General features: G+C 42.7%; 1 protein-coding gene across 1 annotated transcript in view; it reads right to left on the reverse strand.

The window, feature by feature from the left end:
• LOC121582734 (protein ERGIC-53-like) overlaps nt 1-17,434 on the reverse strand; it is a 35,892-nt gene extending 18,458 nt beyond the window's left edge. The window contains exons 1-10 of the mRNA XM_041898794.1: nt 17,202-17,434; nt 15,265-15,419; nt 13,876-13,983; nt 13,484-13,545; nt 12,845-12,944; nt 12,491-12,614; nt 11,704-11,762; nt 11,330-11,462; nt 9,009-9,202; nt 6,981-7,051 (exon numbers count right to left, since the gene is read on the reverse strand). Of these exons, the coding sequence (XP_041754728.1) occupies nt 6,981-7,051; nt 9,009-9,202; nt 11,330-11,462; nt 11,704-11,762; nt 12,491-12,614; nt 12,845-12,944; nt 13,484-13,545; nt 13,876-13,983; nt 15,265-15,419; nt 17,202-17,409 (1,214 nt within the window). The 5' untranslated portion in view covers nt 17,410-17,434. The remainder of the gene's footprint in view (nt 1-6,980; nt 7,052-9,008; nt 9,203-11,329; nt 11,463-11,703; nt 11,763-12,490; nt 12,615-12,844; nt 12,945-13,483; nt 13,546-13,875; nt 13,984-15,264; nt 15,420-17,201) is intronic.
• Nucleotides 17,435-19,468: the final 2,034 nt, after the last annotated feature.

The raw sequence follows: 19,468 nt of genomic DNA on the forward strand, positions 1-19,468 counted from the left end.
TACAGGTGTGCCAAGCTTGTAGCATCATACACAAGAAGACTCGAGGCTGTAATCGCTGCCAAAGGTGCTTCAACAAAGTACTGAGTAAAGGGTCTGAATACTTATGTAAATGTTATATTTGAGGCGTTTTTTCCTCCCAAAAATGATAAAAACCTGTTTTTGCTTTGTCATTATGAGGTATTGTGTGTAGATTGATGAGGAAAAAAACAATTTAATCAATTTTAGAGTAAGGCTGTAACGTAACTAAATATGAAAAAAGCAAGGGGTCTGAAAACTTTCCGAATGCACTGTATAATGATTAGGCTATACAGAAAGTATTAACACCCCATTACTTTTTTCACATTTTGTTGTGTTACAAAGTGGGATTAAAAAGGATTTCATTGTCATTTTATGTCAATGATCTACACAAAATCCTCTAATGTAAAAGTGGAAGAAACATTTGTAAAAACATCAACCCCCTGAGTCAATATATGTTAGAATCACCTTTGGCAGTGATTACAGCTGTAAGTCTTTCTGGGTAAGTCTCTAAGAGCTTTGCACACCTGGATCGTACAATATTTGCACATTATTCCTTTTAAAATTCTTCAATCTCTGTCAAGTTGGTTGTTGATCATTGCTAGACAGACATTTTCAAGTCTTGCCATAGATTTAAGCCGATTTAAGTCAAAACTGTAACTAGGCCATTCAGGAACATTCAATGGGATCTTGGTAAGCAACTCCATTTTTTTTTTGTCCTTGTGTTTTAGGTTAAAGTCCTGTTGAAAGGTGAATTTGTCTCCCAGTGTCTGTTGGAAAGCAGACTAAACCAGGTTTTCCTCTAGGATTGTGCCTGTACTTAGCTCTATTCCATTTATTTTTATCCCAAAAAAAATCCCTAGTCCTTGCCAATGACAAGCATACACATAACATGATGCAGCCACCACCATCTTGAAAATATGAAGAGTGGTACTTGGTGATGTGTTGGATTTGCCCCAAACATAACGCTTTGTATTCAGGACATAAAGTTAAAGCCAAATTTTTTGCAGTTTTACTTTAGTGCCTTATTGCAAACAGGATGCATGTTTTGGAATATTTGTATTCTGTACAGGCTTCCTTCTTTTCACTATGTCAATTAGGTTAGTATTGTGGAGTAACTACAATGTTGTTGATCCATCCTCAGTTTTCTCCTATCACAGCCATTAAACTCCAACTGTTTTAAAGTAACCATTGACTTCATGGTGAAAACTCTGAGCGGTTTCCTTCCTCTCTGGCAACTGAGTTAGGAAGGACGCCTGTATCTTTGTAGTGACTGGGTGTATCGATACACCATCCAAAGTGTAATTAATAACTTCACCATGCTCAAAGGGATATTCAATAGATTTTATTTTAATCCATCTACCAATAGGTGCCCTTCTTTGGAAAACCTCCCTGGACTTTGTGGTTGAATCGGTGTTTGAAATTCACTGCTCGACTGAGGGACCTTACAGATAATTGTACAGTGCCTTCAGTAAGTATTCACACCCCTCGACTTTTTCCACATTTCGTTGTGTTACAGCCACTTGAATTTAAAATGGATACAATTGAGATTGTGTCACTGGCCTGTACACAATACCAGATAATGTCAAAGTGGAATTATGCATTTAGAAATGTTTACAAATTAATAAAAAATGTTAAGCTGAAATGTCTTGAGTCAAAAAGTATTCAACCCCTTTCTTATGGCAAGCCTAAATAAGTTCAGGAGTAAAAATGTGCTTAACAAGTCACATAATGAGGTAGTCATTCGAAAATCATGTTAAACACTATTATTGCATGCAACTTATTATGGGAATTAACTTATTATATCAGAAAAAACATCCTTAATTTCTTCAGGCTCTGGTAAGCAGCTCTGACATTCTCTAAACTAAAGAAACGCCCACCAGACTCCCTAGTTCATATTCTTATGCACAAAAGAGCGAGTGTCAGCAAACAAAAGCTGAACACAAATATTGTTTAGGGGTGAGCTCCTGGGGAGTCGATTCAGTGGCTAGCTTTGCACTTGGCTGGCTAACAGTAGCTGCTAGGGGTAAGTTATAACCTACATTTGTGTTTTCTTTTTACTTACTGGTAACCAGAGTCGATCAAGGGAATTCAGGACATGGGTGACTAGTTAATGTTAGCTTGGCTCTCTGTGTGTTCATGCCGTGGGAGGAGTTCTGTTTTTTTTCGTTGGCAGAGAGCAATGGCTAGCTAGTATGCTAACTATTCTAGCTAACTAACTGGCTGAATAAGTTGACGACGGACTCGCTCAAGCTGTCGGGACTAACCCAGAACTTTACACAACGTTAGACACGGACACGAATGATCTGCTTGGCGTGTTGACACACTGGTGGTTTGTTGTGGCCGAGTATTGGTGCTAAACCGTGTTGTTGGAGGCTGGCATGCTAGTTGGCTGTGGCGTCATAGGATTCGGTGCCCTGGACGGTTTTCACGGAAGAATACTGTACCAAGTTAGCTAGCTGAATAAACTAAGTTAGTCTATTCCTAGAAAACATTGAACCGCTGTAGTTTACAACAATTATAGTTTCTCAGGTGGAAGTTGGGAGAGTTATATTTGGGTGTTTCAATTAAACGGAAGTGAGGGAGGCCCCGCTCTCTCGCTTTCCCAGATGTTTAGTTCATCTCTCCTCGTCTGACCATGTGTTCTCGCATACCCCGAGAGCATCTGGTCTGCGGGGTGGTGGCACAGGAATCCTCTTCTCTCCCAAGTGGACATTCTCTCTTTCTCCCCTGACCCATCTGTCTATCTCCTCATTTGAATTCCATGCTGTCACAGTCACAAGCCCATTCAAGCTTAACATCCTTATCATTTATCGCCCTCCAGGTTCCCTTAGGGAGTTCATCAATGAGCTTGACAAGTTCCTTTCCTGAGGATGGCTCACCCCTCACAGTTCTGGGTGACTTCAACCTCCCTACGTCTACCTTTGACTCATTTCTCTCTGCCTCCTTCTTTCCACTCCTCTCCTCTTTTGACCTCACCCTCTCACCGTCCCCCCCTACTCATAAGGCAGGCAATACGCTTGACCTCATCTTTACTAGATGCTGTTCTTCTACTAATCTCACTGCAACTCCCCTCCAAGTCTCCGACCACTACTTTGTATCCTTTTCTCTCTGGCTCTCCTCCAACACTACTCACTCTGCCCCTACTCAGATGGTAATTCGCCGTCGCAACCTTCGCTCTCTCTCTCCCGCTACTCTCTCCTCTTCCATCCTATCATCTCTTCCCTCTGCTCAATCATTCTCCCTCCAATCTCCTGATTCTGCCTCCTCAAACCTCCTCTCCTCCCTTTCTGCATCCTTTGACTCTCTATGTCCCCTATCCTCCCGGCCGGCTCGGTCCTCTCCTCCTGCTCCGTGGCTTGACGACTCTTTTCTCTGTGTATATCAATGACGTCGCTCTTGCTGCTGGTGACTCTCAGATCCACCTCTACGCAGACGACACCATTTTGTATACATCTGGCCCTTCATTGGACACTGTGTTAACAAACCTCCAAACGAGCTTCAATTCCATACAACACTCCTTCAGTAGCCTCCAACTGCTCTTAAACACTAGTAAAACTAAATGCATGCTCTTCAACCGAACGCTGCTTGCACCCGCCCACCCGACTAGAATCACTACTCTCGACGGGTCTGACCTAGAGTATGTGGACAACTACAAATATCTAGGTGTCTGGTTAGACTGTAAACTCTCCTTCCAGACTCACATTAAGAATCTCCAATCCAAAGTTAAATCTAGAATCGGTTTCCTATTTCGCAACAAAGCCTCCTTCACTCATGCTGCCAAACATGCCCTCGTAAAACTGACTATCCTACCGATCCTTGACTTCGGCGATGTCATTTACAAAATAGCCTCCAACACTCTACTCAGCAAATTGGATGTAGTCTATCACAGTGCCATCCGTTTTGTCTCCAAAGCCCCATATAATACCCACCACTGTGACATGTACGCTCTTGTTGGCTGGTCCTCACTACATATTCGTCGCCAAACCCACTGGCTCCAGGCCATCTATAAATCACTGCTAGGCAAATCCCCGCCTTATCTTAGCTCATTGGTCACCATAGCAACACCCACCCGTAGTCTGCGCTCCAGCGGATATATCTCACTGGTCATCCCCAAAGCCAACACCTCCTTTGGCCGCAATTCCTTCCAGTTCTCTGCTGCCAATGACTGGAACAAATTGCAAAAATCTCTGAAGCTGGAGACACTTATCTCCCTCACTAACTTTAAGCATCAGTTGTCAGAGCACCTTACCGATCACTGCACCTGTACACAGCCCATCTGAAATTAGCCCGCCCAACTACCTCATCCCTATATTGTTATCTATTTTGCTCATTTGTACCCCAGTATCTCTATTTGCACATCATCTCTTGCACATCTATCATTCCAGTGTTAATACTAATTGTAATTATTTTGCACTATAGCCTATTTTATTGCCTTACCTCCATAACTTGCTAAATTTGCACACTGTATATTATATGTATTTCTGTTGTATTTTTGACTTTGTTTTGTTTTACCCCATATGTAACTCTGTTTGTTTTTATCGCACTGCTATGCTTTATCTTGGCCAGGTCGCAGTTGTAAATGAGAACTTGTTCTCAACTGGTTTACCTGGTTAAATAAAGGTGAAATAAAAAAATAAAATAAAAAAATTGCGAGCTCACAGAACAGGGCTCCGGGAAGCGGAGCAGAAATTTAGGAAAACTAGACTCCCTGCGGACCTGGCATCTTTTCACTCCCTCCTCTCTACATTTTCTTCCTCTGTTTCTGCTGCTAAAGCCACTTTCTACCACTCTAAATTCCAAGCATCTGCCTCTAACCCTAGGAAGCTCTTTGCCACCTTCTCCTCCCTGCTGAATCCTCCTCCCCCTCCCCCCCTCTGTGGATAAAAAGAATGTTGACGATATCCGATCCTCGTTTGTTAAGTCAAATGACACCACTGGTCCTGCTCATACTGCCCTACCCTATGCTTTGACTTCTTTCTCCCCTCACTCTCCAGATGAAATCTTGCGACTTGTGACGGCCGGCCGCCCAACAACCTGCCCGCTTGACCCTATCCCCTCCTCTCTTCTCCAGACCATTTCCGGTGACCTTCTCCCTTACCTCACCTCGCTCATCCTTGACCGCTGGCTATGTCCCTTCCGTCTTCAAGAGAGCGAGAGTTGCACCCCTTCTCAAAAAACCTACACTCAATCCCTCCGATGTCAACAACTACAGACCAGTATCCCATTCTCTCCAAAACTCTTGAGCATGCCGTCTTTAGCCAACTCTCTTGCTATCTCTCTCAGAATGACCTTCTTGATCCAAACCAGTCAGGTTTCAAGACTGGTCATTCAACTGAGACTGCTCTTCTCTGTGTCACGGACGCTCTCCGCACTGCTAAAGCTAACTCTCTCTCCTCTGCTCTCATCCTTCTAGACCTATCTGCTGCCTTTGATACTGTGAACCATCAGATCCTCCTCTCCACCCTCTCCGAGTTGGGCATCTCCGGCGCGGCTCACTCTTGGATTGCGTCCTACCTGACAGGTCGCTCCTACCAGGTGGCATGGCGAGAATCTGTCTCCGCACCACGTGCTCTCACCACTGGTGTCCCCCAGGGCTCAGTTCTAGGCCCTCTCCTATTCTCGCTATACACCAAGTCACTTGGCTCTGTCATATCCTCACATGGCCTTTCCTATCATTGCTACGCAGACGACACACAATTAATCTTCTCCTTTCCCCCTTCTGATAACCAGGTGGCGAATCGCATCTCTGCATGTCTGGCAGACATATCAGTGTGGATGACGGATCACCACCTCAAGCTGAACCTCGGCAAGACGGAGCTGCTCTTCCTCCCGGGGAAGGACTGCCCGTTCCATGATCTCGCCATCACGGTTGACAACTCCGCTGTGTCCTCCTCCCAGAGTGCAAAGAGCCTTGGCATGACCCTGGACAACACCCTGTCGTTCTCCACTAACATCAAGGCGGTGACCCGATCTTGTAGGTTCATGCTCTACAACATTCGCAGAGTACGACGCTGCCTTACACAGGAAGCGGCACAGGTCCTAATCCAGGCACTTGTCATCTCCCGTCTGGATTACTGCAACTAGCTGTTGGCTGGGCTCCCTGCCTGTGCCATTAAACTCCTACAACTCATCCAGAACGCCGCAGCCCATCTGGTGTTCAACCTTCCCAAGTTCTCTCACTCACATCACCCCGCTCCTCCGCACACTCCACTGGCTTCCAGTTGAAGCTCGCATCTGCTACAAGACCATGGTACTTGCCTACGGAGCTGTGAGGGGAACGGCACCTCCGTACCTTCAGGCTCTGATCAGTCCCTACACCCAAACAAGGGCACTACGTTCATCCACCTCTGGCCTGCTGGCTCCCCTACCTCTGCGGAAGCACAGTTCCCGCTCAGCCCAGTCAAAACTGTTCGCTGCTCTGGCACCCCAATGGTGGAACAAGCTCCCTCACGACGCCAGGACAGCGGAGTCACTCACCACCTTCCGGAGACACTTGAAACCCCACCTCTTTAAGGAATACCTGGGATAGGATAAAGTAATCCCCCTTACCCCACCCCCCAAAAAAAAAAAACTATTGTAAAGTGGTTGTCCCACTGGCTATCATAAGGTGAATGCACCAATTTGTAAGTCGCTCTGGATAAGAGCGTCTGCTAAATGACGAAAATTTAAAATGAGATAAGGCGTCTATCCCACTGAGGGGCTTGTAGTGAAGGTTTAAGGTATCATAGTGAATCCTACAGACAAGCCAGGGGGATTTCAACCCAAGAAGACAGGCTAGAGGAGCTAGATAGATTAGGACACCTGCGACAGCAGAGTATTGTATTGTGAGATACAAGGATTTCTTTATTGATTGAAACAATAGCTTGTTTTTCTGGAATATCAGATCTTACGTACAGTACTGTGTGTGAAACAAATACAGTTAAAGAAAATAAAACAACAATGGTCATTACTACTGCACTTACCTCAACTCGTTCAGGTTACTCAGTATCTCCTGTTGTGTTGCGACCACTGCACCCATCTCTTTACTAGGAGCCTAAAGAAGATATATCAAACAATTCAATTAATAAAGTTATCATACCTAAGGGTAAATTACTGAAACATGTTTGAGTAAAGGCTTCACCTTTTTAGTAATAAAACTGGTATACATACAGTGCCTTCAGAAAATATTCATACCCCTTGACTTTGTTGTATTAAAGCATGAATTTTAAATGGATGAAATTGTTAAATTAATTAAATTGTGATGTTTTGTCACTGGCCTACACACACACACACACACACACACACACAATACCCCATAAATGTCAAAGTAGAATTATGTTTTTACAAATTAATTAAAAATGAAAAGCTGAAATGTCTTGAGTCAACTATTCATCCCCTTTGTTATTGCAAGCCTAAATAAGTTCAGGAGTAAAAATGTGCTTAACAAGTCACTAAATAAGTTGCATGGACTCACTGTGTGCAATTATAGTTTTTATAGTTAATCTCTGTACCCCACACATACAATTATCTGTAAAGTCCCTCAGTTGAGCAGTGAATTTCAAATCACAGATTCAACCACTAACACCAGGGAGGTTTCCAATGCCTTGCAAAGAAGGCTACCTACTGGTAGATGGGTAAAAAAAAAAGACATTGAATATCCCTTTGGGCATGGTGAAAAAGTTGTTAATTACACTTTGGATGATGTATCAATATACCCAGTCACTACAAAGATACAGGCGTCCTTCCTAACTCAGTTGCCAGAGAGGAAGGACACCGCTCAGGGATTTTACCATGAGGCCAATGGTGACTTTAAAACAGTTGGAGTTTAATGTGATAGGAGAAAATTAAGGATGGATCAACAACATTGTAGATACTCCACAATACTAACCTAATTGACAGAGTGAAAAGAAGGGATCCTGTACAGAATAAAAATATTCCAAAACATGCATCCTGTTTGCAACAAGGCACTAAAGTAATACTGCAAAAAATGTGGCAAAGCAATGCACTTTTTGTCCTGAATACAAAGTGTTATGTTTGGGGCAAATCCAATATAACACATTAATGTGTACCACTCTCCATATTTTCAAGCATAGTGGTGGCTGCATCATGACCTAAGCACAGGCCAAAACCTAAGCAAGGCCAAATCTTTTGACTTAAAGTTGACTTCAATCTGCTTGAAAATCTATCACAAGACCTGAAAATGGTTGTCTGGGAATGATCAACAACCAATTTGACTGAGCTTGAAGAATTTTGAAAAGAATAATGGGAAAATGTTGTACAATCCAGGTGTGGAAAGCTCTTTGATACTTACCCAGAAAGAGTCACATCTGTAATTGCTGCCAAAGGTGATTCTAACATGTATTGACTCAGGGGGTTCACTACTTATATAAATCAAAATACATATCTTAGTGTTTTATTTTTCATTCATATTTTTTAGAAACGTTAGATATTTTTTCTCCACTTTTACATTAGAGAATTTTGTGTAGATCATGAACCAAAAATTACAATTAAATCAATTTTAAATCCCACTTTGTAACAACAAAATTTGGAAAAAGTCGAGGGGTGTGAATACTTTCTGAAGGCACTGTATGACCATGGCCAGTGCTTGCCTTGGGCAGGAGCTAACAGGAGCCGAGTACCGGCACCTCAACATTTTTATTACTCGAGTTCCTGCACCTCTTATATAATATTCGCTCAAAAGTGTTTGAGATCTTGCACCTAAATATAAACAGTACCAGCACACAACATTATTACCAGCACCTATTTCAGTTCAAGTCAAGCAATGTCAATGCCTCTACTGAGGTGAACAAAACAGAGTAAAAGGCTGAGGTTAGTGGCATAGTCAGCAGTGGATTTATGAATGACACCTTCCGTCTTCGATGCAAGGCCTCTGTCAGAGCACCATATTTAGAGGCCTACACAAGGAAGTAGGTAGTTGCAATTGTGTGTGTAATGTAAATGTTTGTGCACGCGTGTGAGCGAATGTAAGTCTATACTCATAAACTTCCTACCTGTCCCACCTGTCCTCCCGACTCCCCTTGGCGTTTGGAGATCTCGTCTGTAACCACAGAGACATAGCGGCGCTGTTCGTCGAGGATCATCGCCAGCTGACGGTGAAGCTGTTTGATCTCCAGGTGGATCCGGTTCTGACCCTCAAACACCTGGCGGATCTCCCTGTCGTTGACACTCTCGTACATGTCCTCAACTACACAGAACAGGACACACCTGTTGCATCAAGTATTAGCATCTAGACAGCCTAGCATCTAGTACGTACAAAGCAGCCATATATATGTTATTTATATTTAATTGTCTAGTGAAAAGTATGAACTGGCACCCAGCCCCCAAAAAAAGTAGAGGTGCTGACTAACTGCAAGTAAACTGTAGGCTATAAAGATAAATAAAGAGTTGCACACACTATATACAGTGGGGAGAACAAGTATTTGAGACACTGCCAATTTTGCAGGTTTTCCTACTTACAAAGCATGTAGAGGTCTGTAATTTTTATCATAGGTACACTTCAACTGTGAGAGACGGAATCTAAAACAAAAATCCAGAAAATCACATTATATGATTTTTAAGTAATTCATTTGCATTTTATTGCATGACATAAGTATTTGATCACCTACCAACCAGTAAGAATTCCGGCTCTCACAGACCTGTTAGTTTTTCTTTAAGAAGCCCTCCTGTTCTCCACTCATTACCTGTATTAACTGCACCTGTTTGAACTCGTTACCTGTATAAAAGACACCTGTCCACACACTCAATCAAACAGACTCCAACCTCTCCACAATGGCCAAGACCAGAGAGCTGTGTAAGGACATCAGGGATAAAATTGTAGACCTGCACAAGGCTGGGGTGGGCTACAAGACAATAGGCAAGCAGCTTGGTGAGAAGGCAACAACTGTTGGCGCAATTATTAGAAAATGGAAGTAGTTCAAGATGACGGTCAATCACCCTCGGTCTGGGGCTCCATGCAAGACCTCACCTCGTGGGGCATCAATGATCATGAGGAAGGTGAGGGATCAGCCCAGAACTACACGGCAGGACCTGGTCAATGACCTGAAGAGAGCTGGGACCACAGTCTCAAAGAAAACCATTAGTAACACACTACGCCGTCATGGATTAAAATCCTGCAGCAAATGCAAGGTCCCCCTGCTCAAGCCAGCGCATTTCCAGGCCCGTCTGAAGTTTGCCAATGACCATCTGGATGATCCAGAGGAGGAATGGGAGAAGGTCATGTGGTCTGATGAGACAAAAATAGAGCTTTTTGGTCTAAACTCCACTCGCCGTGTTTGGAGGAAGAAGAAGGATGAGTACAACCCCAAGAACACCATCCCAACCGTGAAGCATGGAGGTGGAAACATCATTCTTGGGGATGCTTTTCTGCAAAGGGGACAGGACGACTGCACCGTATTGAGGGGAGGATGGATGGGGCCATGTATCGCGAGATCTTGGCCAACAACCTCCTTCCCTCAGTAAGAGTATTGAAGATGGGTCGTGGCTGGGTCTTCCAGCATGACAACGACCCGAAACACACAGCCAGGGCAACTAAGGAGTGGCTCCGTAAGAAGCATCTCAAGGTCCTGGAGTGGCCTAGCCAGTCTCCAGACCTGAACAAAATAGAACATCTTTGGAGGGAGCTGAAAGTCCATATTGCCCAGTGACATCCCCGAAACCTGAAGGATCTGGAGAAGGTCTGTATGGAGGAGTGAGCCAAAATCCCTGCTGCAGTGTGTGCAAACCTGGTCAAGACCTACAGGAAACGTATGATCTCTGTAATTGCAAACAAAGGTTTCTGTACCAAATATTAAGTTCTGCTTTTCTGATGTATCACATACTTATGTCATGCAATAAAATGCAAATTAATTACTTAAAAATCATACAATGTGATTTTCTGGATTTTTGTTTTAGATTCCGTCTCTCACAGTTGAAGTGTACCTATGATCAAAATTACAGACCTCTACATGCTTTGTAAGTAGGAAAACCTGCAAAATCAGCAGTGTATCAAATAATTGTTCTCCCCACTGTATATATATATATAAGCTCTCAGTAATTTATTGGGCAAACCACATTTCGGCATCAGTGGTGGCTGCATCAGTGCCTTCACCCTGAAGAAGGCACTGATGCCGAAAATTTGGTGTTTTCCTCAATAAATTACTGGGAGCTTATAAAGTGTGCGACTCTCTTTAGTTACATTTATATTTAATTGACCAAACTATTGAATAATAACATCAATATTAAAGGATATAAAAATATATTAGTCTCAATATAAAAAGTATAGCAAAAGTAAAGAGAGTATGAAGTATGACACATTTTATTGAGTGAAACTAACTGGTTTCTTTATGGACGTCCGGATGCTCTTTCTGATAGTCCTCTTTCTTTTTGTCCAGCTCCTGCTGAAAGTTCTCAAATTCCTCCTGGTACTTGTCCTGATCCTCCTTGGGCATCTCTGCTTCAGGTGGGGGCTTCAATGGGACAGACAAAACAACCACTCTGAACACGCACTGAAGAGACTGAGGCCCCTTACTTACATCACACTTTTTCATACATCTATTGAAGAAACCCACACAATTCACAATTTCACTCAGATCTTCTTCCAATTAAATATTACTGGAGAGTGGTATAACTAAGGACTGGAGAGTGCAAGTGGTAGAAAATAAAATTAGTTACTAGCTCTGAGTGGTACAACTAAGAAAATCTAGTTACCAGTTCTTGGCCAGGTTCTGTTAGTCTGAACGTCAAGAAGGACAGGACATCATGGTCATCTGGAAGACAAAGGTTATATACAAACAAATTATTTTACAAAAAAAAAGCATTAAAACATGATTTTAAAATAAATGTATCATGATATAACGTTAAGCAGGGGCATCAATTGGGTATGGCAGTCGCCATACCCTAGTTCAACACCAACAATTTAAAATAGGCTACAAAAATCATTCCAATCCCGATTAAAAAGCAAATGCAGTTTAGCGGTATTAGCGGGCTGGCTTTCGAACAATGCGGACGGCTCTGAGCAGGGCGGGAAGGATGTTTTCCCTGCTGGCTTTAGGGCTATGAAAAGCGCATTGACTGAGCTCTGCAGTGAACAGCTAAACTTTTCTCTCAAAACAGTGCAGAGGTGGAAGATGGCTGTAGATGGTTAGGTAGATGCTGTTTGACTTGACATGAAACTATACTAGCCAAGGTGATAATGCCTGGAGTGAATTCATAAATGTTTTGCTGTTCTTTAAATTGCATTTGAGAGTTTTTAAATTGTGAAGAAATGCAGTAAATGACTTCCTTGTCACTTTGCCATACCCTAGGTTTAGCTGAAATGTAGCCTGACAACAATAATCCTAATGTGAGATTTTAAGCAGTATAATCAATGTTTATAGAAGAGTAAACTCTAATTTGAAAGACAAACTTGCTTTTGGCAAGTTTAATAATGCATTACAACCACATTATAATGCATTACACCTGCAGGCCTTAAGTAAACTGTTACCAAGATAATCACCTGCTAGACCTCCCGTGGCAGCTGAGATGCCAAGGTAGCCCTCCTGAGGAATGATCATGTTGTCCACTTTGGTACAGAACTCATAGTCATCCTTATCTGGAGTGAAACCATTGTTGATCAACACCTGAGAGGACAGACAACAGCACATCAACTAAGGGCAATCAATTGAAATAAATGACCAATATAAAAAGATTAGGGTATTTTTGTCTGCTTAATGCAAAACTGTTCCGTATCCATGTCTCTGTTGATGTGGAGAAAAACAGAGTAAAAGGCAGAGATCAGTGTATGGACAGTGGTATCGATGAGTACAAGGGAGAGAGATTATTTGAGAAGGTTGATTGAATATTCTCCTACCGTTAGCGTCTTCTTGTAGTATGTTATTTTGGCTCTGACAGGATAGGGTTTGTTACGAAAGTCTCTTAAGCATGTCCCCAGCGCTTGAGTCGTGCCATCACTGCAACAAAAAACATCCTGTTTAGACACTAAAACTAAACACTATATTATTATAGTAGTAGTACTTCATACAGTATATTTCAAGAGAAATGAATTGATCCCCACAAGCATCGACAATAACAAAAGAACAAAGGCAAACGTCGATCCATATAAAGTATGAAATACACATGCATGATAGCAGCACGAGAAGCAAGTGCAGAGGATAAAATGCTCCATATACAGTATGGTCAAACAAATAACATTTCCAAAAGTAAATGATTTGGAGATTTGAGAAATTAAGGAAAACATTTCAAATGTAATTTACTCCTATTATTGTAAACATTTTCAGCAGTGACAAAACAGAAAACAGTGTGACATAGGCCTAGATCAACTGGCACAGAAAAGCGATTTACATTTTTCACTGTCAAGGGAGATTAGGAAGAGATTGAGGATTATAATCTCCAACCACAAATATACTGTATAATCATATTTTCTAATCTTCTTTAAATTGTTTACATTTTCATTTGGTGATGTCAGTTAGGCAAGGAAATGTTGACTTACTTTGGGTGATCATAAACAAGTTTGCCATTGTTTCCCACCACCAGCACAGCAGGGTTATTTTTCTAAAACAAACAGTTAAACATTAAATCTGTAATATACCTAATCTATGTTTTGAAGGTCATTTGGGTTTCTTTTATCCAATCCCAGCATACGTCCTCATCAGACCTAGGCATACCACTTTAAAGTATGAAAAAAATGTTTGTATCCAAGATAAGTGTGTACAGTATCAATCTATTCTTCCTATTATTTGCATTGTAATAATTGAATATTAAGGTGTTAATAACAAGTATTATAAACTTTTTGCTTTACCTATGATAAAATAAATGAATGCATTTATTATAAATGCATTATATTTAGTATTTTATGAATAAATAATTAATATGGCCACCAACCTTCCCATCGTTGTCAAAGGAATCGAAGAAAATGCCGATGCCGTTCCAGTTGTCAGCGGCTCCATAGACAGGACCATCTAGGCCTTGTGCAGTGGTGAACCATATCGCCTATTAGAGGGACAGACAGGGAGAAATTAAGACATGGAGAGACTGAAGGTCTAAAAATACGTGTTTAACTGTCTAAATAACTACATGTAACAGTAGAGCAGCAGAGGGACAGACAGATAAACATAGGGACAATAGATACAGTAAGATGTACAGTACAGTGAAAGCATAATGTAGGAATTGAACCCACGACCTTGGCGTTAATAGCACCACGCTCTCACCAACTGAGTCACACAGGGACAGGACCGACTTTGAGAGATAAACATGGTTATTAACCTGAAGTCTGAGCCTGCAGGTCAGCACAAGACCACATCCTCTACTAGCACAACAGCCGCCATGATATAGGCTAGTTTTGTCTCCACTAATCTTTCCTTATATCGGCTGTTTAATTAACCATGCTTACGTTTACTTTTCTTGTTTGTATTCAAGATACAATTATAAAATGTTCATGACGTCTTCATCCATAAACGTCATTTACACAATTACTGTCCAGCCCTAGTGCTGGCCCTGATATTTAACTGGCTCTTTTCACATTGTCCTTTCTAGCATTGTTCCAGCAACAAAGGTGGATGCGTAACCAGGCCTGTAAAGCACAGCTTGATCAGCTACAGCATGTAGTGTGAAAAGGTCTAGAGCAGGGATGGGCACTTTTGTAGGCCCCTCGGACCAACTTACTGTTGAGAGTTAGAATAATAGAATACACAAGGTGATTTCGTTGTGGATCAGCAGTCACTTAATTAGCCCATGTCAGCAAAAAACATTTTGATTGGTAAGTTAGTCTAGCGGCCAGCTATCTAAACTTGTATTAAGCATGGTCGAACTACCGACCGGGGTGTGGCCCATCGTTCATCAGTTACCATTTTAAAAACCGCAAACGTGCCTCCACCCTATGGCAAAATGTGTAGAATTGCAGGAAATGATCTGTAAAACTGCAAATGTATCTCTCCACCCCATGGCAAAATGTGTAGATTTGCAGGAAATGAACTTTAAAAAGGTATTTTTTTCACTTCGCTGTCGAGGGGGGCCGCTAAAATGTTTTGCTTTTGGGGGGCCGCTAAAATGTTTGCTACACTGCTTGCTAAAACGTTTTTTTTTTGTGGCCCCCACCCCATAATAATAATTATAATCAATCAATGTTGCCCATCCCTGGTCTAGAGTCAAAGTGAATGGAAGCCATAGAAAGGAGGTTCCAGCAACTATGGTACAGTTGTAACCAGGCCAGCACAGCTCAGCAGTGAAAGAGTCAGAGTGTATGGAAATCAGGAGGTGTTATTCAGTTCTTACCAGGCCGTCGGCTCCCATCCTCCCCCGTCCAGACACACGGAAGGTCACCTCAGCCTCCCAGTGGTCAAAGTTGACCGCGTTTTTGGTCCAGACTGAGCCCTTCTGACTCCTGAGAGAGGGGGTGATACGGACCTGGTCGGCACTGGGGATGGCATCTGGAATACAAGGAGGTTGATAGTTAGCAGGGTTGGGGGGTACATTCTAGTTTATGTTCAATTAAGTCATACTGGCAAATCCTAACGTACAAAAATATTGAGCTTCGCATGTCATGAATTCAAAGAGTTTCCTGAATTTAAACTGTACAGAAACTGTGAAAACTCACTCCGTGAAGGTCCAGAAATACTTGTTTAACTGTATAGTGTAACTACAGATGGAGAAACAGTAGCCTATTGGCCCAGGGAAAACAATTGACCAGGAGGTTCATTTTCTTACAAAGCTTGGGGTTAGGAACATAAATGTTTGTTCAGCCCATGTACACCTTAATATGAGTGCTCCTGGGATTGTGTCCAAGGCCCTCTGTCAGCAACATTAATATTATATCTGAAAGCCTCCTATGCAAACGACGGAGAGACATTAGAATAGGCCTAGTATTGTTAATGCTGCAGTAGAGGTCACTCAACCATAGAGACTCTTGTGAAGAGCTATGCAATGTCAAGCCATGCTTGTCAGGCTTATGGCTAGAAACAAGACCATGCTATATCTAAACTACCTCACTCGTGTTAGGCTTTATCATCTAGCCAAGAGAGATATGGCCTTGGAAAGGAGAAATATGGGTAATAGCAACTAGCCTAACGCAACCAGGCTTTGGCATATGGACCTTTGCCTATACTTATTTGCTGTGACCAAATTCTAAATTACAATTGTACAACATGTGTAGAGCGACATGCCATCTCGCTAAAGCCTATACTGATAAGAAATGGGCACCATTGTAAAATTGACTCCAAAAATATGGTTGTGTCGTCAGCTGGACCTTTGCACGGTTTTTAGAGATACTGATTTGTTAACCCTTTACGCTACACAAAACCATGCTAGGCTAGAGGACAAGCAGACCACTTCAATAGGAAAGGTAGCCTAAAGCAAGCAATGCAATGCTCATGAACTTCAAAAGCACTCTCAAATATTAGGTATTGTGAAACCTGCCTGCTGTAGCATGTGTGTGGTTGTGTGTTGCAAGGAGAAAGCCACAACTTGGACTAGCAAGAGGAAAGTTCACATTCCAGTTTGATCTGTCTGTGTGCAAGTCATCCTTGTGTCTTTGTTTGTAAGACTCTGTATTGTTGAAAGGAACCAACTGAACTATTATATGTCAGCGTGTAGTTACTATGCCTGTGATGTGGTTGTCCCACCTAGCTATCTTAACATGAATGCACTAACTGTATGCTATCTTAACATGAATGCACTAACTGTATGTCGCTCTGGATAAGAGTCTGCTAAATGGATAAAATGAACAAACGTAAATTAATGTGACAAGGTAGTATTCAATGTAGTTACTTGGTAACTGAAGCTGTTTAATGATGTCAGCATATTGCATGATGGTGCATGTGTATACCTTTCACATTTCTCTTCTCCTGCTTCTCTAAAATATCCTAAAGCTGCTGGCTATTTCACTGCCATGACATGTTTAAACGAGTTTGATATCAGGCCACTATGTATAGATACTGACAGCCAACTGTAGCAAGCCAAGTCTGCACAGTCGAGAACTTCTCTACACAACAATGATCTGATCCACCTACAGAACTTCTCTACATCAGGCACTGGCAGTAGCCGGCTAGCTACAACAAACGTGTCAAATGTATCCCCCACATGCAAAATAGCTACATTCACTGGCTAGAGTGGCAAGATAGCTATCGCAGCTGATTTTCCATTGTACCTATTTATAGGTTATGATAATTGATAACGGTAAGCAATAGCCTAGCCAACCACAAATTGAAACTTACTTCCACTATGCACCCAAAAAGGAATACTCCCGTCGGCTTGAGACAGGTGCGGTCCCTTGAAACTGTACTTGTATTCAAACCGGCGGTGTGGGGTTTCTTCGGTCGAGGCACCAGCGACGATATTATTGGCATTACTGTGGTGAAATGTTAAAGTTAATATTAATAAACAAGCATCAGCAGACAGACCCCGTCCTATGGACACCGCCATCTTTTGGTATCACTGCTTACTTAGCATTGAAACAGAGAGGATGACGGGAATGCCTGTTCGGCCAACAGGGCGCTTTCTTATTGGTTGAATCGTAGACACAGCCGAGTTGCGGCCATTGACGTATAATAAGAACGGTTGCGGCTTGCTTGTACTTGACAGAACGCCACTGAATTGATACATTGTGGCCTTAAATAAATTATACATTGTAGCATGATAGGTGTCTGCATTTATTTCACAATGTAAACAACGATTATGTTACTCGATGTTTTTACAATGTAACCAGTCCTTTTTTCTTTTTTTCTTTTAAAGAAATGTGCCATATTTAGATGATCAGGTTTTATCCAGTGTGATGTCTATTTTGTATTTATTTTATTTATTTAACCTTTATTTTATCAGTGAGTCATACTGAGACTAAGGTATATTTTATAGATGAGCCCTGAATTACATAAATTACAGAAAATACACACAGCAAAATATAAATACAAAATGAAAGCAGAAAGAAAAAACTGGTCATAAAAAACTAACACATTCATCAGTAATAAGGTCCTCAATCAGCCTTCTGAATTGCCCTAGAGGCACCAGAACATCACATTTTGAAGATTGTTACACAAATAAGGTGCAAGAAAACTAAAAGCTGATTTACCTAACTCAGTAGAGACCAAAGGAATTTCCAGAGTTAGCCATCCCTGAGACCGGGTATGGTAACTCCTATGTCTAAAGTTTAGTAATGATGTTAGACACAGTGGGACTTTTTGTAAAAGTTCTTTATAAATGAAAACATAGCAATGTACCAACCTACGTGACATCAAAGAGGGCCAACCAACTTTCCAGTAGAGAATGCTGTTACGCCCTGACCTTTAAATGCCTGTTGTTTCTCGTAGGTTTGGTCAGGGTGTGAATTTCTATGTATAGATTCTATGTTATTGTATTTCTATGTTGGCCGGGTGTGGTTCCCAATCAGAGGCAGCTGTCGATCGTTGCCTCTGATTGGGGATCATACTTAGGTAGCCATTTTGCCTACCTATGTTGTGGGATCTTGACTCTTGTTTGTGTGTAGCCATTGTGAGCGGCATGGTACGTTGCGTTTGTTGTTTTGTCGTGTGTTGTAGTGAATAAACATGTATGCATTCCACGCTGCACCTTGGTCCAATCCTGTACTCAACGAACGTGACAGAAGATCCCACCACCAACGAACCAAGCAGCGTGCCCAGGAGGAGCAAACACCCTGGACACAGCGGGAAGCTACATTTTACATTTACATTTTAGTCATTTAGCAGACGCTCTTATCCAGAGCGACTTACAGTTAGTAATTACAGAGGAGGAAGCCGTCCGTTACGGTGAGGTAATGGAGGAGGGCTGGTGTCCGGATCAACGGCGACGCCAGCGGTGCCGACGACGAATAAAGCCAGAGAGACACACTGGGTGGTTGACGAAGCAGCAGGAGGCCGTGAAAGGGCTGACTGTGGAGGAGGAGGCCGTTATTTTAGAGGTCCTCCAAGACCTGCGGATCAGCAGTTTGAGAGAGGAGGCCACCACATTACGGGGGCTGATAGCGAGGATAGAGCAGGAGAGCTCCCTTCAAAAGGAGGCGCTGCAGGAGGCCCGTAGGGAGAAGGAATTAGTGGATGCACGGAGAGAGGAGCTGGCCAGGCAACAGAAGGAGCGTGTGTTCATTGAGGAACCTAGCTATGCGGGAAAAAATACGCACTGTGTCGCCAGTTTGCCTTCACAGCCCAGTGCGTCCTGTGCCAGCGCCCTGCACGTGCCGTGCGAAAGTGGGCATCCAGCCAGGACGGGTTGTGCCAGCTTTACACTCCAGACCTCCAGTACGCCTCCACGGTCCAGTATATCCTGCTCCGGTTCTACGCACTGTGTCACCAGTGCGCCTCCCCAGCCTGGTACGCCCCGTACCTGCTACCCGCACCAAACCAGTGGTGCGTGTCGCCAGCCCGGTACGCCCTGTACCTGCTCCTCGCACCAAACCAGTGGCGCTTGTCGCCAGCCCGGTACGTCCCGTACCTGCTCCCCGCACCAAACCAGTGGTGCGTGTATCCAGTCC

The sequence above is a fragment of the Coregonus clupeaformis genome, chromosome 15, assembly GCF_020615455.1.
Source record: "Coregonus clupeaformis isolate EN_2021a chromosome 15, ASM2061545v1, whole genome shotgun sequence".
In the NCBI taxonomy this organism is placed as follows: Eukaryota; Metazoa; Chordata; class Actinopteri; order Salmoniformes; family Salmonidae; genus Coregonus; species Coregonus clupeaformis.